A 26689-nucleotide genomic window follows, 5' to 3' on the forward strand; every position below is an offset into this window, starting at 1 on the left:
AATCCCTCCAAAGCTCTTTAGTACATATACTACTACTAACTTTTGTTTCAAATTTTTTTTTCTGTAGTACACCGTAATCTTGATTCATATGGAGAAAAACGAATAAGACTTAAAAATTTTCAATATTAACCAGTGAAAAAGACTATGTCAATTAAAAGCGAACAAAATCAATTTTGAAAAAGTGTATCCACAAAGGAAGTTTTTCAAGAAAAGTAATGAGCCGCATTAAACAAAAGACGAGCAGAAATGACGTCAAATAATATTTCAAGCGTAAAAAGACCATGAAATCTTTTGTGGGCAAAGTATTTTACTATTGAATATTATACGAACAGAAATTACAATAAATAGCCAGGTCAAACTGAAATTGAGTAGGAAATTCCACAAAAGTGAGTAGGGCTAGCGATTCATGTGCCTTCTAAGGACCAGAACGTAATATCTGTTCCTTTTTGGTTCTAGTTATTTATTGATGGTGATTTATGGTCGTTATGCGCTTGAAGTACTATTTGGCTTTATATCTGCTCGTCATTGTTTTTGTGTAGCTACTCTTTTCTCTGAAAAACATCTTTTGTGGATAAAGTCTTTTAAATTAACGTTTCAAAACAAGTGACGCTAATCTACATCGTAATAACAAATCTACATCAGCTAATCGTTAATCTAAATCGTAATCGGCTACTTCTTGGTTTTTAATTAATTTGTATCGAACTTCAAGCTGATATGACACCTAGAAGACAGCTAAGAAAAGAGTTGTGAAAATATTAAGATATAGCAAATTATTGAATATTTCTTATAGCAAATATTGGCTGTTTAACTGTTTGGACGGCGATTTTTACACGATACAGCAAAGAAAGAAAGAATCGTTTTTTAAAACTTGTTATTTCGATATTTCTTATAGCCACCTGTGCCAGTAAGCCCACTGCCGGATGGTGAAGTCTATGACGCCACCTTTTTCGGACCACAATGTAACCAAAACGCAGAGGCTGGAGAGGAAGACTGTTTACTTTTGAATGTTTTTACACCCGAGGTAATTTTTCATTTTGGCTAGTTATCTTCTTTCTTTTTACCATAATTCCTCTAAGGAGCTTCCACAAATTGGGGTTGAGAATTTTCAAACTCAGACCTATGGAGAATCTTCTTAAATTTTTCAAACTTGATACTCCCTACAATGGAAAAACACAAAGTTTCCAAATCACGCATGGAATAAGTCGCGGAAAAAAAAAACATAAATCGTTTTGAAACTACTGTGTAAGGCTCCACACCAATTGTCGTATTTTGGTCATACTGTTGTCGGAAGGTGTGTTTTGGTAAACTTCTCCTTCACTCACCCTCGGGTTGCACAAAGATAACAATTGTGGATTATAACAAAAAAAAGAAAAAAGAAACTGTATATGGAAAAAGGCGGATAAGACGGTTAAACGAACCAATTGTGAAAGTTGAATAATTCATATTAGAACCATACCTGTAACTAATTATATCGAAATTAATATTACTGTTACCAAAGATTAAGAAAAATACAGTATGAAATTTAATCTTTTAAGATAAATTGAAATTTATCTTGCAAAACACATTATTAAGGGCAATGAGCATTTTGATTAGGCCTAAAAACCTAGATTATTTTCATCTGTTAATAATTTTAAAAAGATCTTCTAATTAAGGTAGGTTTTTATTCTGGTACAAGCAAGGATAACACCTTGTAACTTCCGAGCATAAAAATTACGAAATTAATATTGCAAGATTTGACCTTCTGTGTTGTAGCATTACATAAGCCTAAATAGGATACTGCTAAAAGCGCAAAGTTTTCTCTAAAACAATGAAAAGATACGAAAATTTTTATTCAAAATTAATCAATCATACGTTAGGCTCCTAGGCCTGTAATGAAGGGGGAAGACAAATGATTCATTTTAGGACTAAAAAAAAACAAAATAATTATAAGGATTGAAAGATCACTCGCCAAAAAAAAGAATGAATAGAAGAAAAAAGTTAATATATTATACACGTTAAAAAAATAAATTACATAGACTCCAACAAATAATACACGAAGAAAAGAGAAAAAAAAGCAACGCAAAATATTAATCAAACAGATGGAGCAGTCAAACTGTAAGTTAGGAGCGAACGGGCCAATAGCAACCGAAACCCTTAATACTGAATTTTGATAACAGTAGATACAGCAACAGAATTTTCATTTTATACTGATTTCAAATATATAAAATTTATTAAGTTTAGTGTTCCCCATCAAAAGCTATGAGCCCGAGAAAAATCTAGCCTTATGAATTACTGCAATGAAATTGGGTATACCAATCTGTAATTTCTATGCATAAGCAACACGGGTATTTAAAATATGTTTACTTTGTCTTTTGTTTGAAGCAGCATCATTAATATTTTAGCTTCCAAATGGCACAAATCCAAATATACCAGTAATGGTTTTCATCCATGGTGGTGGCTTCTCTGGTGGTGGTTCTTTAGTTTATCAGCCATACGCTTTACTAGATCGTCGAGTTGTACTTGTTGTTATTCAATATCGTCTTGGACCACTTGGTAAGGCTTTATACTACAATAAGGGCTCAATTAAAATATTATAGTTATAATATTGTAATCTAATAAATTAATCTATTATTCTGTATAGCATAGAACATAGGGAAAAGAACAGAGAAAAAACTAAAACGATGAATCTATGATTGTTTGTCAACTATATTGACTAGCTATTATTTTTAAGAGGAAAGGTTTTTGGATTTCTGGATACGATAAAAGTAATTTATTGTCTGCTGATTTTTTCTCAATTATTCTTGCAAATGTTTAAAGAAATAATTGCATATTCTGGAAAAAAACAAGTATCTTGGAACCAAGTGATGTGCTGAAAAACGTCTTTGTTTAACAGTACTCACAGTTATACCTGGTAAATAGAAATTCCCAATGGACAAGCAATGTTAAGCAAAGAATTATAGAATTATATTCCTGCAGAGAATTATGTACTTTAATCGGCAATGTTTTAAAATTAATCCCGTAGGGATTAAATAGTTTTCTTTTAAGCAGCTTATTTAGCGTTTTAGCTTTCAAATGAAACTGATTCAAAGATACCAGTAGCCCCTGGTTCCCATTCTGCGTTATTCTCGACACGATTTTTTTTTCTGGCGGAACAGACGTACGACAGAATCGGATGGAGGTTCACAAAGAAACGCAGACTTTTGCGTCGCTGCGACAAACTCTAGAAGAATTCAATCAGCCAAAATTAGCTTTTCAATCAGCTCCATGACTTTGTTCATGATTTTTTTTTAAATCAGAACAACGCATGTGATCTGTCTTATGAGTTGAAATTATTCAACGCATCCGACATTGCCGCAAAACGGATGGTTTTGCATCGTTTGTCGCACGATTTGTCTCATTTGTCGAATGTCGCAGGATTTCGCGCGAAATCGCAGCAGTGGGGACCAGGGGTAGCGCATATCATTCATATTGGTGGTTTTATCTCTTGGGGGGTATTTTAACTAACCAGACTTACGCCATGGTTGATCGCTGAGTTCTTCTAGGATTCAGTACCACCTTGGAGCACTTAGTAAGGCTTTGACCAAGATAAGAGTTCAATTGATATATTATAGTTGTAACTATTATATACATTGTATTAACGTTACAGAAAGCTAAGGTGGCTCTTGTATAATAATAAGCAAACAATAAAATAATTTTTATTTAATGATAAAATAAGCAATATAAGACCAAATAATATTTGGACGGTAGGTTCGATCGTAATATTTTTCAGGAAGAAGGGACTTAAATGGCAAAAGAGATAAAACTTCAAAAAAAAGTGCCAAAAGTGCAAAACACAAGGAATTATTACCAAGTCACAAAAAGATTGAATATTAAAAAAAAAAAAAACAGGAGAGCATGGGGCAGAGACCTGTCCCTCTCTCTGCATAAGGGATAAACATAGGAAAATATGAAGTCTAGACTTCGGATTCCAAAAACAGAAATGAAAAAAAAGGAAATCCATAGCAACACAAATTCATTTAGATAAATATTTACAAGCTATAGCTTATCAATAATTCTTTTATAAGAATCACAATTTTTTTTAATTGTAAAAGAAGGATGCCAATGACATCGTAAAAAAAGAACAAAAAAAATTGATATCTGTCTTTCAAACAGGTTTTAATCAAACAAAACTAAAGCTTCTTATCATGACATTTACAAAGCCATTTTATTTGCAAAGAAAAACAAACAACAATGTTTATACAGTTTACTACATCTAAGGATTAAAAAGGGACAAACACTAATTATAGAAAGGCTGAGAATGTTATCTATTCAGTTTAACACGCTCAGTTTAAAAAAGAATCACATTCTAAGAAGCAAATTTTTGACAAGTTACAAAAAAAGTTTTCTATAAGCTAAGACAAGGCTCTCCAAAGTTGGTCCAAAGAAAACAGAGGGCACAATCAAATAGTTTGTTGTAAAGAACTGTAGTAAGGAAATAGTAACCAAAACTCTCAAAATAGAATTTTGATACCAATGGTTATATCAAAAGAATTATATTTTTATGCTCATTTTAAATATATAAGTTTCTTCAAGTTTAATCGTACCCATCAAAAGTTACGAGCCTGAGAAAATTTGCCTTGTTTTAGAAAATAGGGAACCCCCCCTGTACAAGTCATAGAATCTTAAAGAAAATTATACCATCAGATTCAGCGGATCAGAGAAACCTACCGTAGAAGTTTCAAGCTCCTATCTACAAAAATGTGGAATTTTGTACTTTTTGCCAGAAGACAAATCACGGATGCATGTTTATTTGTTTTTTCCCCAGGGGTGATCGTGTTGACCCAGTGGTCTTAAAATGTCGGTAGAAGGCGTATTCTAACGGAAATTAGAAGTTTTAATGCCCTTTTTGAGTGACAAAAAATTGGAGGGCACCTTGGTTCCCACCCACGCTCATTTTTTTCTGAAGTCACCGGATCAATTTTTTTAGATAGCCATTTTGTTCAGCATATTCGAAAAACCCAATAATTTTGTCTTTTGGGACGACTTAATCCCCCAAAGTCCCCGGAGGAGGGGCTGCAAGTGACAAACTTTGACTATTGTTTAAATCTAGTAATGTTTATTGGGAAGTGCACGGACGTTTTCGGGGGGGGGAATTTTTCACATTGAGGGGGGTTGGGTGTTTCGGGGGAGGGGGTAATGTGGGAGGATCATTCCATGGAAGAGCTTATCATGAGGGAAGAAAATTTTCATGTAGGGGGCGCAGGATTTTCTAGCATTATTGAAAAAAATAATCAGAAAACGAATAAAAAAAGTTTTTCAGCTGGAAGTAAGGAGCAGCATTAAAACATAAAACGAACAGAAATTATTACGTATATAAGGGGGACCGTGTCCTCTGTAATACCTCGCTCTTTACGCTGAAGAATTTTTAGCAATTTCAACTATTTATTTTACAGCCTTTGTGATTCAGGGGTCATTCTTAAGGAATTGGGACAAAATTCGAGCTTTAGCATAATGAGTGAGGTACTGACGAGGGGGCGAATCCCCTCATATCTATATATATAAAAATAAGTTGTATGTGTGTTATGTCTGTCGGGTGACGTCATGTTTGTGTGTCGACTGACGTCATGTTTGTCGACTGACGTCATTATAAGGACTGAGCTGGTATGTCGTCATGAAGTTGTTTGTCGACTGACGTCATGTTTGTCAACTGATGAAATTACAGACCGGGACACAAATGACGACCGGGACACCGGGACACAGGGAATATAAATGACGACCGGGACACTCAAAGAGAAATTACAGACTGGGACACCGGGACACAAATCACGACCGGGACACAGGGAATATAAATGACGACCGGGACACAGGGACACAACTACAACGGGGACACTGGGGGCACAGGGGGGATATATAAATGACGACCGGGACACAGGGATTGTTCGAAGAGATATTACAGACCGGAACACCGGGACAAAAATGACGACCGGGACACAGAGAATATAAATGACGACCGGGACACTCAAAGAGAAATTACAAACTGGGACACCGGGACACAAATGACGACCGAGACACAGGTAATATAAATGAAGACCGAGACACAGGGACGCAACTACAACGGGGACGCCGGGGGGCACAGGGGGATATATAAATGACGACGAGGACACAGGGAATGTTCGATTAGCAATCACCATCAACAAAGCTCAAGGGCAATCATTAGAATAATGAGGTATAGATCTGAATACGGATTGTTTTTCCCATGGACAATTATATGTTGCATGTTCAAGAGTCAGTAAACCTGACAATCTATTTATATGCACAGACAATTGGACAGCGAAGAATGTTGTATATTCGCAAGTTTTACGTAGTTAAAAACATATATATATATATATATATATATATATATATATATATATATATATATATATATATATATATATATATATATATATATCTATTCACAGGTGGGACACAGGGACAAAACTACAAGGACGCGTAACTAATATGGCGCGTAACGACTTACGCGTGGGGGGGGTCTTGGGGGGCACGAAGCGGGGGCTTGGACGACGAGGACACAGGGAATGTTCGATTAGCAATCACCATCAACAAAGCTCAAGGGCAATCATTAGAATAATGAGGTTTAGATCTGAATACGGATTGTTTTTCCCATGGACAATTATATATTGCATGTTCAAGAGTCAGTAAACCTAACAATCTATTTATATGCACAGACAATGGGACAGCGAAGAATGTTGTATATTCGCAAGTTTTACGTAGTTAAAAACATATATATATATATATATATATATATATATATATATATATATATATATATATATATATATATATATATATATATATATATATATATATATACATATATCTATTCACAGGTGGGACACAGGTAGGACATATATATATATATATATATATATATATATATATATATATATATATATATATATATATATATATATATATATATATATATATATATATATATATATATATATATTCACAGGTGGGACACAGGAACACAACTACAATGGCGCGTAACGACTTACGCGCGCGGGGGGGCTTGGGGGGTGGGTGCGAAGCGCCACTCCAACAGCTAGTACGTAATAAATATACAAATATGGAAGTTCGTTACGTAAGTTAATTCGTAAGTTACGTTTATTTATTACTAATAAAAACGTTTGTTAAAAAAAATTAAAAGTTGCAGTTGCCTTTTTAAGTAACCAAAAATTGGAGCAACTAAGTCTCCTCCCCCACGCTTTTTTCTTATCAAAATTGTCCGATCAAAACTATAAGAAAGCCATTTAGCCAAAAAAAAAATCATACGCAATTTTCGTTTTAATTATTCATTTGCCGTGAGCGAAAAGCAAAACATGCATCAATTTAAAATCATTCAGAAATTAAATAAAACAACAAGTTTTTTAACCAAGTAAAGAGCGACATAAAACTTAAAATGAACTGAAATTATTCCGAATATGAAAGGGGTTGTACCCTCCTCAGCGCCTCGCTCTTTACACTAAGTTTTTTTTATTGTTTTAAAAAGTAGAGTTGTGAGAAAGAATCAAATCAGAGGAAAAGATTATTTAATCAGAGGAAAAGATCAGACTATGAAAGCACGATTTTGGGAGAAAGCTTGGCAGAGTCATTGCATTTAAATGAATCTCTGGTAGAAAAAGCCCAAAAAAAAAATACAGTATTTGACAATATTCGAAAAAGTGCTTAGACCTTATTTTCTTTCTTTTCAACACTGGATATTTTTAGGATGGTTTTCAATGCAAACGGACGACATGCCAGGAAACGCTGGACTCTTTGACCAAATTGAAGCTCTGCGCTGGATTCAAAAGAATATTAGAGCGTTTGGCGGAAACCCAGACCGTGTTACTATCTTCGGAGAAAGTGCTGGATCAGCATCAGTTTCCCTCCTCATGCTTGCGCCACAAGCTAATGGTTAGTACCTTCTTTCCTTGATATTAACCGTATATGATTATGCAGAAAGTTTGCAATCAAGGAACCCTCAATCTTTATGGGTTGGTTGCTTGATGGATTAGAAACATTTTACTCCTCTATGACCCTCGCCAACATATTATTCAAACCCCACTCCACGGGTTTTAGTCAAGCCAAATCCTCAGGCTATTATATAAAGGATGATTTCTGTTTGCTGCTAGTTTTAATATCGCTCTTTATTTTCACTTGGAAGAAACTTATTTTTAGTTATTTTTATTCTAAAACTAATTGCATATTAAGCTAAATATCAGGGAATTCTCCCTTCAAATACCTTTTATTCACAAGTCTTAGATTAGAATAGGATGTTTTAAAACAACTTTAGAGGGAGGGGGATGAAGGGTCAAAATGAATTTTCAGGCAGCAATCTTCACCTTTTTCAAGGAGTGTTTTTGAAAATCTTGTTCTCAAGGGATATCTTCCTTCTATATTTGTACATTTAACCTTCTTTTTTCAATCAAAACATTTTTGCAGTAAGATGGGAGCTATCGTCCTATCAGTATCCATTTTATATGTTCGTCCTAAATAACTTCTTCCTAATAAATGAGCATTATTGGATAAATTCTGTTCCACTATTTCCATATTTACTCGTATATGTATAACATCTCACGAAAGCTTGGATATTTGCTCGTCTTGGAACAGTTATTAAATAGCGGGTTCTCACAAAAATCAAAGCTTTCCGAGCTTTGGATTAAGACTCGTGATAACAGCCTCATAATTTTGGAACTCAAAGGCATCTAAAGCTAAAATAGCAGACTGAAAATTTGGCGCCTTGTTATAACACAGTTATATAGATTTCAAGAACTCTATCGTGATGAAAATCACTTTTGTCTATGATTTCGCCCTACAGACAGGATACGGACAATGTTTTTTATTCACTGAAAATCTTAATCAAAATCTTTGACTGAAGGTAACTAGTGTCCACTTGTTAATGTCCTCGTGCAATGTGTGTATAGTATGATAGCTCTAAAGGTATTATATGATGTTTTGATGCATTAAGGTATATACCACAGTACTTTTTGAAATTCTGTTTCATTTTTTTTAGTATAGGGATACAGAGAGGTCAGTAAGAACCGCTAACGGGTGAAGTGCTGCTAACCCAGGAAAGTAAAATCGCTTACCCTTGTTCAACTTTAATCAATGAGTTAATTAGCAAATTGCAAAAAAAGAAAATATTGTAAATACTGGATCATCCCTCGCAAGGCTCTATGGTAAAAAAAACACACAAAAAAACAAAACACTCGACTACAGATACTACGACTCTTAATAATAAGACTGGCGAGAAAGAAACGAAAATAAGGGAAAAATCTCATAAATTCGATATCATATGTAGCAAAAAAGAAAGTAAGCAAAGCACTCATTTTCTTTTTTCTAAGCCGTAAAAAGATGAAATATTAAAAAAGACGCGCGAAAAACTTTCCACATCTTGTAACTTCTAGTTGAGCAGTTCAACTAGTCCTAAATCAGGTCATAGGTACGTGGTGGATTCTCTTTATAGGGACAAAAAAAAAGGAAAAAAAAAAAAACACTCGACTACAGATACTACGACTCTTAATAATAAGACTGGCGAGAAAGAAACGAAAATAAGGAAAAAATCTCATAAATTCGATATCATATGTAGCAAAAAAGAAAGTAAGCAAAGCACTCATCTTCTTTTTTCTAAGCCGTAAAAAGATGAAATATTAAAAAAGACGCGCGAAAAACTTTCCACATCTTGTAACTTCTAGTTGAGCAGTTCAACTAGTCCTAAATCAGGTCATAGGTACGTGGTGGATTCTCTTTATAGGGACAAAAAAAAAGGAAAAAAAAAAAAACACTCGACTACAGATACTACGACTCTTAATAATAAGACTGGCGAGAAAGAAACGAAAATAAGGAAAAAATGTCATAAATTCGATATCATATGTAGCAAAAAAGAAAGTAAGCAAAGCACTCATCTTCTTTTTTCTAAGCCGTAAAAAGATGAAATATTAAAAAAGACGCGCGAAAAACTTTCCACATCTTGTAACTTCTAGTTGAGCAGTTCAACTAGTCCTAAATCAGGTCATAGGTACGTGGTGGATTCTCTTTATAGGGACAAAAAAAAAGGAAAAAAAAAAAAAAACACTCGACTACAGATACTACGACTCTTAATAATAAGACTGGCGAGAAAGAAACGAAAATAAGGAAAAAATCTCATAAATTCGATATCATATGTAGCAAAAAAGAAAGTAAGCAAAGCACTCATCTTCTTTTTTCTAAGCCGTAAAAAGATGAAATATTAAAAAAGACGCGCGAAAAACTTTCCACATCTTGTAACTTCTAGTTGAGCAGTTCAACTAGTCCTAAATCAGGTCATAGGTACGTGGTGGATTCTCTTTATAGGGACAAAAAAAAGGAAAAAAAAAAAAAACACTCGACTACAGATACTACGACTCTTAATAATAAGACTGGCGAGAAAGAAACGAAAATAAGGAAAAAATCTCATAAATTCGATATCATATGTAGCAAAAAAGAAAGTAAGCAAAGCACTCATCTTCTTTTTTCTAAGCCGTAAAAAGATGAAATATTAAAAAAGACGCGCGAAAAACTTTCCACATCTTGTAACTTCTAGTTGAGCAGTTCAACTAGTCCTAAATCAGGTCATAGGTACGTGGTGGATTCTCTTTATAGGGACAAAAAAAAAGGAAAAAAAAAAAAAACACTCGACTACAGATACTACGACTCTTAATAATAAGACTGGCGAGAAAGAAACGAAAATAAGGAAAAAATCTCATAAATTCGATATCATATGTAGCAAAAAAGAAAGTAAGCAAAGCACTCATCTTCTTTTTTCTAAGCCGTAAAAAGATGAAATATTAAAAAAGACGCGCGAAAAACTTTCCACATCTTGTAACTTCTAGTTGAGCAGTTCAACTAGTCCTAAATCAGGTCATAGGTACGTGGTGGATTCTCTTTATAGGGACAAAAAAAAAGGAAAAAAAAAAAACACTCGACTACAGATACTACGACTCTTAATAATAAGACTGGCGAGAAAGAAACGAAAATAAGGAAAAAATCTCATAAATTCGATATCATATGTAGCAAAAAAGAAAGTAAGCAAAGCACTCATCTTCTTTTTTCTAAGCCGTAAAAAGATGAAATATTAAAAAAGACGCGCGAAAAACTTTCCACATCTTGTAACTTCTAGTTGAGCAGTTCAACTAGTCCTAAATCAGGTCATAGGTACGTGGTGGATTCTCTTTATAGGGACAAAAAAAAAGGAAAAAAAAAAAAAACACTCGACTACAGATACTACGACTCTTAATAATAAGACTGGCGAGAAAGAAACGAAAATAAGGAAAAAATCTCATAAATTCGATATCATATGTAGCAAAAAAGAAAGTAAGCAAAGCACTCATCTTCTTTTTTCTAAGCCGTAAAAAGATGAAATATTAAAAAAGACGCGCGAAAAACTTTCCACATCTTGTAACTTCTAGTTGAGCAGTTCAACTAGTCCTAAATCAGGTCATAGGTACGTGGTGGATTCTCTTTATAGGGACAAAAAAAAAGGAAAAAAAAAAAAACACTCGACTACAGATACTACGACTCTTAATAATAAGACTGGCGAGAAAGAAACGAAAATAAGGAAAAAATCTCATAAATTCGATATCATATGTAGCAAAAAAGAAAGTAAGCAAAGCACTCATCTTCTTTTTTCTAAGCCGTAAAAAGATGAAATATTAAAAAAGACGCGCGAAAAACTTTCCACATCTTGTAACTTCTAGTTGAGCAGTTCAACTAGTCCTAAATCAGGTCATAGGTACGTGGTGGATTCTCTTTATAGGGACAAAAAAAAAGGAAAAAAAAAAAAAACACTCGACTACAGATACTACGACTCTTAATAATAAGACTGGCGAGAAAGAAACGAAAATAAGGAAAAAATCTCATAAATTCGATATCATATGTAGCAAAAAAGAAAGTAAGCAAAGCACTCATTTTCTTTTTTCTAAGCCGTAAAAAGATGAAATATTAAAAAAGACGCGCGAAAAACTTTCCACATCTTGCAACTTCTAGTTGAGCAGTTCAACTAGTCCTAAATCAGGTCATAGGTACGTGGTGGATTCTCTTTATAGGGACAAAAAAAAAGGAAAAAAAAAAAAAAAACACTCGACTACAGATACTACGACTCTTAATAATAAGACTGGCGAGAAAGAAACGAAAATAAGGGAAAAATCTCATAAATTCGATATCATATGTAGCAAAAAAGAAAGTAAGCAAAGCACTCATTTTCTTTTTTCTAAGCCGTAAAAAGATGAAATATTAAAAAAGACGCGCGAAAAACTTTCCACATCTTGTAACTTCTAGTTGAGCAGTTCAACTAGTCCTAAATCAGGTCATAGGTACGTGGTGGATTCTCTTTATAGGGACAAAAAAAAAGGAAAAAAAAAAAAAACACTCGACTACAGATACTACGACTCTTAATAATAAGACTGGCGAGAAAGAAACGAAAATAAGGAAAAAATCTCATAAATTCGATATCATATGTAGCAAAAAAGAAAGTAAGCAAAGCACTCATTTTCTTTTTTCTAAGCCGTAAAAAGATGAAATATTAAAAAAGACGCGCGAAAAACTTTCCACATCTTGTAACTTCTAGTTGAGCAGTTCAACTAGTCCTAAATCAGGTCATAGGTACGTGGTGGATTCTCTTTATAGGGACAAAAAAAAAGGAAAAAAAAAAAAAACACTCGACTACAGATACTACGACTCTTAATAATAAGACTGGCGAGAAAGAAACGAAAATAAGGGAAAAATCTCATAAATTCGATATCATATGTAGCAAAAAAGAAAGTAAGCAAAGCACTCATTTTCTTTTTTCTAAGCCGTAAAAAGATGAAATATTAAAAAAGACGCGCGAAAAACTTTCCACATCTTGTAACTTCTAGTTGAGCAGTTCAACTAGTCCTAAATCAGGTCATAGGTACGTGGTGGATTCTCTTTATAGGGACAAAAAAAAAGGAAAAAAAAAAAAAAAACACTCGACTACAGATACTACGACTCTTAATAATAAGACTGGCGAGAAAGAAACGAAAATAAGGGAAAAATCTCATAAATTCGATATCATATGTAGCAAAAAAGAAAGTAAGCAAAGCACTCATTTTCTTTTTTCTAAGCCGTAAAAAGATGAAATATTAAAAAAGACGCGCGAAAAACTTTCCACATCTTGTAACTTCTAGTTGAGCAGTTCAACTAGTCCTAAATCAGGTCATAGGTACGTGGTGGATTCTCTTTATAGGGACCGTATTATTGCCACTAGGGTTTCTGATTCAGGACATTCGATAGGTTTCAGAACGATAAACATGGCTAAAAATAATGAGCTAATATGACTGTAATGAATAAACTGAAGATATTTGCTACTCTGTATTCACGATTTCTTGAAGCTAATCATGAAATATGTAGCTCTGATCAAGTCATAGGAACAGTTATAATAAAGTCATATGATTTCTGTTATTTTTTGTACTAGCAAACCTTTGATTCCAGGAAAAAATTGACGGCTTAGAAATAAAATAAGCCAAAAAAGTTAATTAAGCTTGAGGTAAATTGGATGAAATTAAAGTCCCCTGGTGACTGACCATTACTTAGGAAAATCTAGCCTAATCAAGGCGAAGATAACCTAATTTTGCCTTTGCTGAGGTGGTCAACGTCTAAAAATAATATTTGCATTAACTTTAGTTCAACTTGCGAAGCTGGACATTTTTCATACAAAATTACTCATAAAAACTCTGAGAAAAAACCTCATAAAACTCATAAAATAAAAACTCATCTCCACAAAAGTGTCCTCTAAAATACTGAATCTATATGATGTGATTTTCCTTTAGATCGCTTGCCATTTTGAGGGTGTTTCCCCAAATAAGGAATATTTTCTCAGGTTTTTTATGAGTTTTTATTAACTCACTTTAGCATCAAATTGGTTGAGGCCAACACACCATTTTCATCGTAACCGATTGAAAAACTTTACTCTTTACACCCCTCCTAAAAAAATTCAAATTTTGTTTAAACTTGTCCTTATTCCCACTTCTCACCAGATTTGGGAACGACCTGCTTTTTGTTGTGTTCCAAATGGATAGCCAAAAAGAACAATCTTTGGCAACATGTCACCCCTCATCCGTAAAACGGGTCATTACAAACTTGTAGTAACAAGGGTGCATTACAATAATTTTGCAGTTTTCTATTTTCCATCTTCTAAATATAATGTAAATTATAATTTAGACATAATAGTTTTATTTCTCCTCTCATTTCATTTAACCTCAATTGTGACTCGTTGTATATTACAGGTTTGTTCCATGGAGTAATTGGAGAGAGTGGCTCGGCCTTAACTCCATGGGCTATTGATGAAGACCCTATTCCACATACGTTAAGAATTGCTGAAATTGCTGGCTGTCCAATTGATGTGTACGAAGCCATGATAGCATGCTTGAGAACTATTGATGCTGGCGTCTTGTCTGGAGCATACAGAATATATGAGGTGCATTTTCTTAATTTTGTTACTAACATTCTAACGTAGATGGACTAATGTAAGATATTTTCATTCGGTAGCTGCTGCATCTACATAATCACCAATATATGATTCTAGTTGAAATTTTAACCCTCTTTTTTGCAAAACTTTCATTTTATTTTAACTAAATGTAAACGTCAATCAAAGAAATCATGACACAAATGTTATAAAAGAGGTTGGTTTTTATTGTTCACAGCACGGTTGTTTTGAACAATCGTTGCGTTTAAAAAAACTTTGGAAAGATATTTTGATTTAGAAACATACGAGCAATATTTCCTTAAATCTCCTTAATCTTATTTAATAACTAGTTGTTGGGGTGGCGCCACCCCAACACCTAGTTGGTTTTTTTTCTTTCATAGGCATGTATTTTGGGGGTGATACCTGACACGGGGATGCCATGGATATTCTGTGGTAGCCACAACACTTGGCTGGGTAGAGAATTTAAAGTGGCGAAACCCTATAGGTCAGTGTATTCTCCTGATGAGCCCTTGTGTTGGGTTGTTGCTTCTGAATTATTTGTCTTTATTATTTTTTCTATTGTTTGGTAAATGACGACTTATACTTATTGACGACATGACTGCCTGTCCATGGATTATTCTTTATGGTTGATTGTGTATGGCTATGCTGTTTGACCTATGTGATTGTATGGATGAGTAGGGTTAAGGCCTCATTCAAGTGCTGGTCTATATTAATCCCTAATTTAGGAAAACAGTCTTCCTTTTCTCCTTCTGTCTCTCTTTTTTTTTTTTTTTTTTTGTGTGTGTTTGTGCTGTTGCATTGGTGATTTCTTTTTTCATGATATATATATATATATATATATATATATATATATATATATATATATATATATATATATATATATATATATATATATATATATATATATATATATATATATATGTTTTTAACTACGTAAAACTTGCGAATATACAACATTCTTTGCTGTCCCATTGTCTGTGCATATAAATAGATTGTCAGGTTTACCGACTCTTGAACATGCAACATATAATGGTCCATGGGAAAACAAACCGTATTCAGATCTATACCTCATGATTCTAATGATTGCCCTTGAGCTGTGTTGATGGTGATTGCTAATCGATCATTCCCTGTGTCGCCGTCGTCATTTATATATCCCCCTGTGCCCCCGGCGTCCCCGTTGTAGTTGTGTCCCTGTGTCCCGGTCGGTGTCCCAGTCTGTGATTTCTCTTTGAGTGTCCCGGGCGTCATTTATATTCCTTGTGTCCTTGTGTCCCGGTCTTCATTTGTGTCCCGGTGTCCCGGTCTGTATATACATTCGTTTTTGAATTGGTCTTTTTTATAGTTTTTAGTTTTTTACCTTTTTTTTAGTTTTTTTAGTTATACCTCATGATTCTAATGATTGCCCTTGAGCTTTGTTGATGGTGATTGCTAATCGAACATTCCCTGTGTCCCCTTCGTCATTTATATATCCCCCTGTGCTCCCGGCGTACCCGTTGTAGTTGTGTCCTTGTGTCCCGGTCGTCATTTATATTCCCTGTGTCCCGGTCGTCATTTGTATCCCGGTGTCCCGGTCTGTATATACATTCGTTTTTGAAATGGTATATGATGAAATAAATTTTTGTATTTTCCCCTTTTTTCTTTTTAGTTTTTTTTTTATTTTTATTTTTTTTAGTTTCGTTTTTCTCCTTTATTTTTCATTTTTTTTCCTTTTTTTATTTTTTTCTTTTTTAGTTTTTTTAGCTTTTTAGTTTTTTTATTAGTTTTTAGTTTTTTTGTAGTTTTTACCTTTTTTTACTTATGTTCTGGTCGTCATTTACACTCCCTGTGTCCCGGTCGTCATTTGTGTCCCGGTGCTTTGTTGGTGGTGATTGCTAATCGAACATTCCTTGTGTCCCGGTCGCTTTCTCTTTGAGCGTCCCGGTCGTCATTTATATTCCCTATGTGCCGGTGTCCTGGTCGTCATTTGTGTCCCGATGTCCCGGTCTGTAATTTCGTCAGTCGAAAACATGACGTCAGTCGACACACAAACATGACGTCACTCGACAGACACACACACACACAGACAACTTATTTATATATATATATATATAGATAAAAAGTAAAGATAACGAGAAAAAAATACTAATAAGCTAATAGCATAAGTAAAATAAAACGTCTCATGGATATAATCATTTGACTTAGTACAGTGATGCTCAATGTCTCCCTTTCAAGACAAGAAACAGCTTAAATTAAGAAATTATATTTCTTAATTTAAGCTATATTTTGGAAAACAAAGGTTCTCACAAAAATTGGGTCTCCGGTACTCAGCTTAGTGCTTTTTTGGATCCAAACTTGGGGTAGTAGCTGGCTAACTCTGGCAATCTTGGAAAACCATTTAATAACAAATAGATGAAATTATATATACTCTGTAGCCCAGATACTTAGATCTTGCGACTTAATGCTTCTGTTTCTTGGAAAAAGGGATTGGAGCTAGTACTTCAAAGATGATCTATCCACCATTTTCTTTTATATGTACTACTGACTTCTGTTTTCCTTGCTTAAATCCCAAAAGGAGCTCAGCCCCCCTCCCCCGATAAAAACACGAAAAAGCCTTATTTTTTCTGAATTTTAGGGCACTTCTCATTTATATTATCATTTTTTAGTAATTGCCCCCCCCCGTACACACACAAAAGGAACCTGGCCTGTATTCATGGAACCTTTACCATTTCGCTTAAATTACTTTATAGATTTTTCCAGTTTGCTGAAATTAGAAATAAGCATCACACTTCTTATGTACCTTCGAATATCTTGAGTCCCAAAATTAGTCAGAGCTAGTGCCCTGATTTCAAATCCGACAATGCCCAGCCTGATTACTGAAGACAAGACTTTAGTTTTACCAAAAAAGGAACGATTTATTTGTAATAATATTCTAATCAAATGTAAATTCTAAACAATCTCTCTAGCTAACAAGCTCTCAGCCTAACTCCCTACGAGTCATCAATTTCACACGAGTAAATCTCATCTTAATTAACAAGAACCAATTTTAATAAAATCTTGAAAGGGGAAGCCAAGGCTATGTCAAGGATTGTAACAACCCCAAATAAGTTGTTAATTGTTAAAACTAAAGACTTGTTACCCTTCTAAACGCCTTCCACTAAGTCTCTTTAATTTTAAAAAATACCCACTTTTTGAAGTGGGTATTTTGTGCGTTCCACCGTGCGTTCCACCGGAACGCACCAAAGTGCGTTCCACCGTGTGGAACGCACTTTTCCGCACGGTGGTCCGAGGGAATCAATGCTTAGATGGGCAATAGTTCACACCAGGGAGTATTGAAAAGCGATAAAAAAAGAAGCTCGAGTTCTTTTTTAAGATATCAAAATAAATCAAAAATAACCAAAACGCCATTTAGCGTTACCCAGCAAAATTCCAAAGTTAAATTCAAAGGTTGAGTCTAAGTAATGACTATCTGTATTTATATCCATTTTTAGCTTTTACTGTAGGTTGGGTCAAATCCAAAAGAACTACTTTTGCCAAGAGGACACAATAAGGATATATTTGCAATTTTTTTCTATCTATGCTTTGCTCTGTGCTATTAGCCCCCATTCAGTTGTTGGATATTCAGTGAAAGCTAACTTGAAACGAATGCTTTTAATTAAGTCTTTGGTTCTCACTTTAGAAGTGTTAGGGGGAGGGGGCTGTTGTTACTACAGACTGGCTGGTGATTTTTGCCAACTGTTGTACCAGCCAAGATTAAAACTTTGATAAAAGCGGTGAAGAGGACGAGCAAACATGTTGGAAGAGGGATGAGTGTCTCTTATACATTTTGCCAATCAACATCTACTATTTGTTAATGATCAAAAGGACCAGTGGATTTTGCCGACTGGCCGGTAATTTTTATAAAAGCATTTTACTGGCCAAAACCTAAACTCTGGTAAAATCGGTGAGGACGATGAGCAAACAGCTAGGAGAGGGATGATGTTTCTTAATTTTTTGCTAAATTAGATTGTTAATGAAAGGCTAGTGAATTCTGGCGACTGACCGGCGATTTTTATCACATATTCTACTGGCCAAGACCAAAATTTTGTTGCAAAGACTTGTGGGCCTTACCAACAGCGAGAACCTCCAACAGGTACGACTCTAGTTCGGCATTTGTGAAGGGACACGCATGCACGGAAAGGTGTAGCATAAATGGCAGACAGTAACAACGGCAATCAAAGGGATAAAATTAACCCTTGACTGGGCTGCCCACTTAATTCAACAATCTGTCTTGGCTTTTTTCTACAATTGGCCATGACTTTGACTTTTCCCACAACTATTCCCTCTTTTTTTAAATTCAAAAATCAACGGACCAAGAAATCCTACTGACCAAGATCGAAATTCTGCTAAAAGTCTGTGAAACGACGAATAAAATATAGTTGAAGAGGAGAAAAACGTCTTTAACACCTTCTGCTAAGTATTATCTGCTCTCTAATAATAACAAAATATCATAAATGTTAAATGATTTCTGTCTTTTTGAAAAACCTTGTTTTTCCTTCACAAGTGAGTGAGAACTCATTTTTTTTGTCTTTTTTTATTGTGTTGGAAATGTACTAAACTTTAAAGTTGTTTATTATTGACAAGTAAAGCTGATTCGGTTCTCTCAAAGCATGTGACACCTTATTCAAAGCCAAATGTTATCTTATCACTGGCGGATCCAGGGGTGCCGGAGGGTACCTGGAACCCCTAAGATTTTTTCTGGCGCCTTCTTTCCCTTTTTTCTTTTTTCACTCTTTTTTTTTAGAATCAATATTAATTTGGTCAATTATTGGCACCTTTGTAACACTGGGCCCCCAATATTTTGCTCATTGGCGCTAGATCCGCCCCTGTATATTATATTTTATTGTTCTATCTTTAAAGTGTATCCGGCATAACTAAAGCATGTATTATAGAAAGAGGATCGTCTTAATGGTGGCTTGGGATTTGGAGGTGCATCAGCTGTGGTTCAAGTTGCTGGAGCCGAAAGAGCCATTACAGATGACCCATTTGCTCTTTTTGAAAGGGGGGAATATAATAAAGAGGTTTCTGCTATATTTGGAGCAAATAAGCACGAAGGCACATTTGTTGCTGGCGGTAAGACTTGAGATTTTTTTTTTTACAAAATGGTCCTGGAAAATAGAAAAGCCAATATTATTTTCCTGCAAATTTTGATTTTTTAAATTCTGTGTTCCTATTTTTTGAGCAAATAAGCACGAAGGCATCTTTGTTGCTGGCTGTAAGGCTTGAGACTTATTTTTTTTTATAAAATGGTTCTGGACAATAGAAAATTCAACATTATTTTCCGGCAAATTTTGATTTTTCAAATTCTGTGTTCCTATTTTTTGAGCAAATAAGCACGAAGGGATCTTTGTTGCTGGCGGTAAGGCTTGAGACTTATTTTTTTTACAAAATGGTTCTGGACAATAGAAAATTCAATATTATTTTCCGGCAAATTTTGATTTTTCAAATTCTGTGTTCCTATTTTTTGAGCAAATAAGCACGAAGGCATCTTTGTTGCTGGCGGTAAGGCTTGAGACTTATTTTTTTTACAAAATGGTTCTGGGCAATAGAAAATTCAATATTATTTTCCGGCAAATTTTGATTTTTCAAATTCTGTGTTCCTATTTTTTGAGCAAATAAGCACGAAAGGATCTTTGTTGCTGGCGGTAAGGCTTAAGACTTTTTTTCACAAGATGGTCCTGTCCTTTTCCATTTTTAAAAAATGAAAAACAGAAAAGCTGATATTATTTTCCAGACTAGGTTTCGAGAGGAGTTTTTTGTTATGACGGTATCAACATATACTTCACTCAATGCAAAAACTGGCATTACACAGACGAATATTTCCCTCCTTTTCCTCAAAACTGAGCTGAAAAATACATTTAGTCAGCCAGAAAAATTGTGCTATAAATAAGCAGAATCTCCCTGTTTCTGCACTTGTAAAAATGGTACACTTTTATTAGTATTACCAATAAAAATGTTTTTATTCGACAGATATGCAAAAGATTCTTTTATGTAATTTAACGAAAATTTTTAAAAATTGGAATTCAAAATTCATGCTTACTGGAATTCAAATAACATCACTTGGTGGTCTTTATTTGACGGTACAGGCTAGTAGTTCACTCTTCCTAATGAGAATTCCTAATAGTTTTTCAAGAAGTTTATTTTGCCTGTTTCTTTTCTTAGTGTTTCTTAGCCTCTACATTCATAAGAAAAAGAACAAAAAGAACTGAGTGCTTTCTAGGTATTTAGTAAGGAGAAGGTAGGCAAGAACTTAGCAAGGCGGGTAGTCAAGATGATCAAAACTGTTATCATTTTTCAAGTGACAAAGTTCTGATGTGTGGAAAAGGCCTGAGTTTCTAAATTCCATTAACGATTTATGAGAACATTTGGTTATGAAAATAAGTCACTAGTATCTATTGACTGAGAAAATAATGTTGGCCTTCCTTTGCTTTCTAGGCGGCATTTTGCAAAGAATTTGCAAACACATACAAGAATCATACCACAAAACAATATCTTTAGGTGAATCAAATTATTTTGTTGTTTATTTAGATTTTTGAAAAGAATGCAAAAGTGCAGGATTACAAAATCCAAAGCACCACGTAAACTTACCGGGCCTTAAAACCAGTCTTGGAAAAGCATTCACCTAGCTACTACAGCACATTGGTGGTGAGTGACTCCTCTTTAAAGAAGGATATGATATCAAACTATTCAGTAGTAATGCAAGTTAAGCTATAAAACGTATTCACCTGGCAAATTCTAAGAATCTCAAAACCAGAAATCACAATACGTAAAGTAATGACGTAATTCACCTAGTTACTATAGCATAGTGGTGGTGAGTGACTCCTCTTTAAATAAAGATATGAGATCAAACCATTCAATAATAATGAAGGTTAAGCTATAAAAAGTATTCACATTGCAAATTCTAAAAATTACAAAACCAGAGATCACAATACGCAGAGCAATGACGTAATTCACCTAGTTACTACAGCATAGTGGTGGTGAGTGACTCCTCTTTAAAGAAGGATATGAGATCAAACTATTCAGTAGTAATGCAAGTTAAGCTATAAAACGTATTCACCTGGCAAATTCAAAGAATCTCAAAACCAGAAATCACAATACGTAAAGTAATGACGTAATTCACCTAGTTACTATAGCATAGTGGTGGTGAGTGACTCCTCTTTAAAGAAGGATATGAGATCAAACTATTCAGTAGTAATGCAAGTTAAGCTATAAAACGTATTCACCTGGCAAATTCTAAGAATCTCAAAACCAGAAATCACAATACGTAAAGTAATGACGTAATTCACCTAGTTACTACAGCATAGTGGTGGTCAGTGAATCCTCTTTAAAGAAGGATGTGAGATCAAACTATTCAGTTGTAATGAAAGTTAAGCTATAAAAAGTATTCACCTGGCAAATACTAAAAATCACAAAACCAGAGGTCACAATACGCAGAGTAATGACGTAATTCACCTAGTTACTACAGCATAGTGGTGGTTAGTGAATCCTCTTTAAAGAAGGATGTGAGATCAAACTATTCAGTTGTAATGAAAGTTAAGCTATAAAAAGTATTCACCTGGCAAATACTAAAAATCACAAAACCAGAGGTCACAATACGCAGAGTAATGACGTACGCAGAGTCTAATTCCTTCATAACTATAGTCTATTATATATTTTCTCATTCGTGTTACGTTCTATTTACTTCTATTTACATTTTTTATTCGTGTGTGCATTATTTCATTAATTGTATTCTAATTAAGTTATCGTTTTTACGACCGTTATTTATTTTCAGTGACCTACAATTCATACTTCTTGCCGAATAATAAATTCAATGACACTGAATTTATGAAAAGGGAATTTGCTGAGGTACTTCTTAATGGAATCAGTAAGTAATTATTGTTGTTTTTTTTTCCAGCAATTTAACTAAACTCTAATTCTGCTTTTATTTTCTGGTATAGAGGTTTTTGTGCATTAAACTCTTTTCAGTTTATTATTTCTACTACATAGTTACACAAGAAATGTGTTGTTTGTTGTTCGAAACGAATAACTTGTTAACAGGTCCTCATAACTTACTGCTTAGAGCCAACTGCTTAGATCATTGGCTCGACACGTTGGTTCGAATCCCGACGATGGTAGTATTTTAATATTAAAGCTCAACTATTTCAGAAATTTTAAATTGTTACCTTACAGCTAATTGTTCTTTATTCTTCCTCATCGTATCAGATTCAATTCTTTGTTGTCTAGAAACCTCCACATTTTTTTAGTTTTCAATTTATTTGTTGTCATTGCACCTGTTATATTTACAAAGCCTTCGCTTTGGTCTTAAATTTAGTCAACAGTAAACCTGATATTTCTTTTGATAATTTCCCACTGTTTATCACTACTGTAAATGCTGTAAGATTTTCATCTACTACCCAAAACAACATAGAATGACTATGATATAACGTTAGTATCATCACATGAAATACGAAAACACACTAATTTAACGGATCTCCTGTTCGTACTTTATAATTTTGTTTGGTAAGATTTCCATGGCAGTTCCTAGAATCACCAACATTCAGGGAAAAACTTACCTTGCCCTCTCCTGCTGAAACTGCTGCGTAAAAAGAAAATGACTAACAGAACCATGTAAAGAAAGACCTTAGCCTTAACCCCCCACCAACCCGGGTCCCGTAGAAAACTTACCTCACTCCCTCCCCCTTTAACAGCCTTGAATATCTTTTATATTTACAGATTTTAGCATTTGTGTTGGAAATATTAGCTTAAATTTGTAAAGTGAACGGTAACGTTAACAATTTAAGTTGACTACAAATGAGACGATTTAAGTACTTTTAAATACTAGTAACGCCTAACAAAGCCGTGCTATCGGCAAAATGTGCCATGGAAGCCGTCAAAAATAGGTTGGGAATGAAAAAAACGTGTCCAAAGGCGTCACTTGGACAACAAAATGTCATGATATCATCTTTGCTGTTCTTACCAATTTTTAAACATCAAGTAAAAGAATTTTAGAAAATAAGAAGAAAACAGCAAATATTCTTAAAGAATAGATATTTTTGACTAGTCAAGATGCTAGTTTAAGCCGAGCCACAGTTTCTGTTGTCAACTAATTTTTTCTTGGCTCTCAATTAGTTTTTACTTTCAGATGGATACCCACCAACACCAGAAGAAGTTGACGAAGTCATAGCTTTCTATTTTGACGGTCCAGAGCTTGGAGATTTCTATGCCATGGTTCCAGGTGTTGTTGACGTAAGTGTCTGTTTTACTTACGATAATTAATGTTAAAAGTCAATTTCTGTCATTTTCAACGATATTCATTAAATACCTAGTCCATTACAGGGCGAATCCAAATGTGGCTTTAGAGGCATATGCCCTCTATTAAAGGATAAAAAATTAATCAAAGGGACCGAGGTATGAGAATAACATTGGGAGAGCTGCAGTTTTGTTGGTGCCCCTCCCAATGTTTACTCTGTACCCGCTTTTGGACCTTCAATCTAGTTTAGAAAATAATAATAATAATAAAGCGTGAATAATAAATAATAAAGAATAATAAAGAGTGAAACGAAAACAAAAGATTCAGGATCCAAAATTTTCGGAGGCTTATACCTTTTGATCATAGATTTGCAACCCCAAGAGATTCTAGATAATATGGAAAAGGTGTTTCAATTGCCAAGCAGGTAAATAGCCAAAACCAACATAACAGGAATGTGGAAACATTGGCAAATGAGTGACAAATATCCTACAGAACAGTGAAAACATCAAACACAGAATTTCCCCCTGTTTCTATTGATTCAAATACTTTTTCTGGTGGCATTGAATAAAAAGTGCAAAAGATCCACTAAAACATAAACTATTTTAAGTCTAATGTTAATTAAATATGGTTTCAAGCTATCTGTGACAGTACCATGTACACCTTACATTGCATCCACGAATATGCATTATTGTAAGAACATTCCAGATTCAACAAACGAGTAACAGTTTTTAATAACAAGCGCTTAGAGCTCATATGGTACTTGTGACAAGGTTGGAAGAGCCAATTGCTCATATGGTATGAGCTCTAGCAAAATTCTAAGAATCAATAGATTGATTTAAAAGGAAAATCAGAGACTTAATGCCAGTCGGGATTTGAAATAAGAGCTCTGAGTCACGAGGTCCTTCTAAATATCAAAATTCATTAAGATCTGATCACCCACTCGGAAAATACCTCAATTTTTCTAATTTTTCCTCTCCCTTCCGCCCCCCAGATGGTCGAATCAGGGAAAACGACTTTATCAAGTCAATTTGTGCAGCTCCCTGACGCGCCTACCATTTTTCGTCGTCCTAGCACCTCCAGAAGGACCAAACTCGCCAGAGCACTGAACCCCGGCACCTAACTCCCCCAAAGAGAGTGGATCTAGTCCGGTTACGTCAGTCACGTAATTACGGCATTTATAAGCGTTTTCCAAGGTGTCTGGTTTCCCTCTCCAAATCCCCCCAATTTCAACAGATCTCGTCAAGATTTGAAATAAGAGCTCTGAGACATAGGTTCCTTTTAAATATGGAATTTCATTAAGATCCGGTCATCCGTTCTTAAGTTAAAAATACCTCAATTTTTCTGATTTTTCCAAATTAACAACCCCCAGATCATCCGTACCAATTATATCAATCCCGTATCTATAACTTGTTCTTATTATTCCCATCAAAATTCATCCCGATCTCTCCACTCTAAGCGTTTTCCAAGATTTATGTCTCCCCCCTTCAACCCCCTATGTCCCTGGATCCGATTCGAATGGAAAATGGAGCATTTGAGACATACGATTCTTCTATGTATCAATTTTCATGAAGATCTGATCACACATTCGTACGATACCTCGATTTTCACGTTTTCCAAGAATTCTGGTTTCCCCCTTCAACTCCCTTCAATGTCACCGGATCAGGTCAGGATTTAAAATGAGAGCTCTAAAGCACAAAATCCTTCTAGATATCAAATTTCATTAAGATCTGATCACCCGTCGTAAGTTACAAATACCTAAATTTTTCTAATTTTTCCGAATTACCCCCCCCCCCCAACTCCACCAAAGAGAGCAGATCCTGTCTGGTTACGTCAGTCACCTATCTTGGACTTGTGCTTATTCTTTCCACCAAGTTCTATCCTGATCTCTCCGCTTCAAGCGTTTTCCAAGATTTCCGCCCCCCCCCCTTAATGACACTGGGTCCGGTTAGGATTTAAAATAAGAGATCTGAGTTTCGAGGTTCTTCTAAATATGAAATTTCATTAAGATACGATCATTCTTTCGTAAGTCAAAAATACCTAATTTTTTCTAATTTTTTAGAATTAACCCTCCTCCCCCAACTCCCCCAAAGAGAGCGGATCTGTTCTGGTTATGTCAATCACGTATCTAGGACTTATGTTTATTTTTAACACCAAGTTTCATCCCCATCCCTCCACTCTAAGCGTTTTCCAAGATTTTAGGTCCCTCCCAACGCCCTCCAATGTCACCACATCCGGTCGGGATTTAAAATAAGAGCTCTGAGACACGATATCCTCCAAAAAAAGATCTGATCACTCTTTCGTAAGTTAAAAATACCTATTTTTTTCTATTTTTTTAGAATTAGCCCCCAAAGAAAGTGGATCTGTTCCGGTTATGTCAATCACGTATCTAGGACTTATGTTTATTTTTGCCACCAAGTTTCATCCCGATCCCTCCACTCTAAGCGTTTTCCATGATTTTAGGTCCCTCCCAACGCCCTCCAATGTCACCGGGGTTGGTCGGCATTTAAAATAAGAGCTCTGAGACACGATATTCTTCCAAAAATCTAATTCATTAAGATCTGATCACTCTTTCGCAAGTTAAAAACACCTCATTTTTTCTAATTTTTCAGAATTACCCCCCCCCCCCAAACCCCCCAAAGAGAGTGGATCTGTTCCGCTTATGTCAATCACGTATCTAGGACCTTTGCTTATTTTTCCCTCCAAGTTTCATCCCGATCGCTCAACTCTAAGCCTTTTCCAAGATTTTAGGTTGCCCCCTCAATTCTCCCCAATGTCACCGGATCCAGTCGGAATTTAAAATAAGAGCTCTGAGACACGATATTCTTCTAAACTTAAAATTTCATTAAGATCCGATCACTCCTTCGTAAGTTAAAAATACCTAATTTATTCTAATTTTTCAGAATTCCCCCCCCCCCCAACTCCTCCAAATAGAGCACATCCGTTCCGGTTATGTCAATCACGTATCTAGGACTTCTGCTTAT

General features: G+C 34.9%; 1 protein-coding gene across 1 annotated transcript in view; it reads left to right on the forward strand.

Moving 5' to 3' along the window:
* The window catches only part of LOC136027490 (carboxylesterase 4A-like), a 42784-nt gene that overhangs the window by 9761 nt on the left and 6334 nt on the right, over positions 1–26689 (forward strand). Inside the window, exons 2-8 of the mRNA XM_065704801.1 lie at positions 893–1021; positions 2382–2532; positions 7732–7917; positions 14265–14455; positions 19372–19552; positions 22251–22343; positions 23601–23704. Coding sequence (XP_065560873.1) covers positions 893–1021; positions 2382–2532; positions 7732–7917; positions 14265–14455; positions 19372–19552; positions 22251–22343; positions 23601–23704 — 1035 coding nt within the window. The remainder of the gene's footprint in view (positions 1–892; positions 1022–2381; positions 2533–7731; positions 7918–14264; positions 14456–19371; positions 19553–22250; positions 22344–23600; positions 23705–26689) is intronic.

This window comes from Artemia franciscana, chromosome 5 (genome assembly GCF_032884065.1).
Source record: "Artemia franciscana chromosome 5, ASM3288406v1, whole genome shotgun sequence".
NCBI lineage: Eukaryota > Metazoa > Arthropoda > Branchiopoda > Anostraca > Artemiidae > Artemia > Artemia franciscana.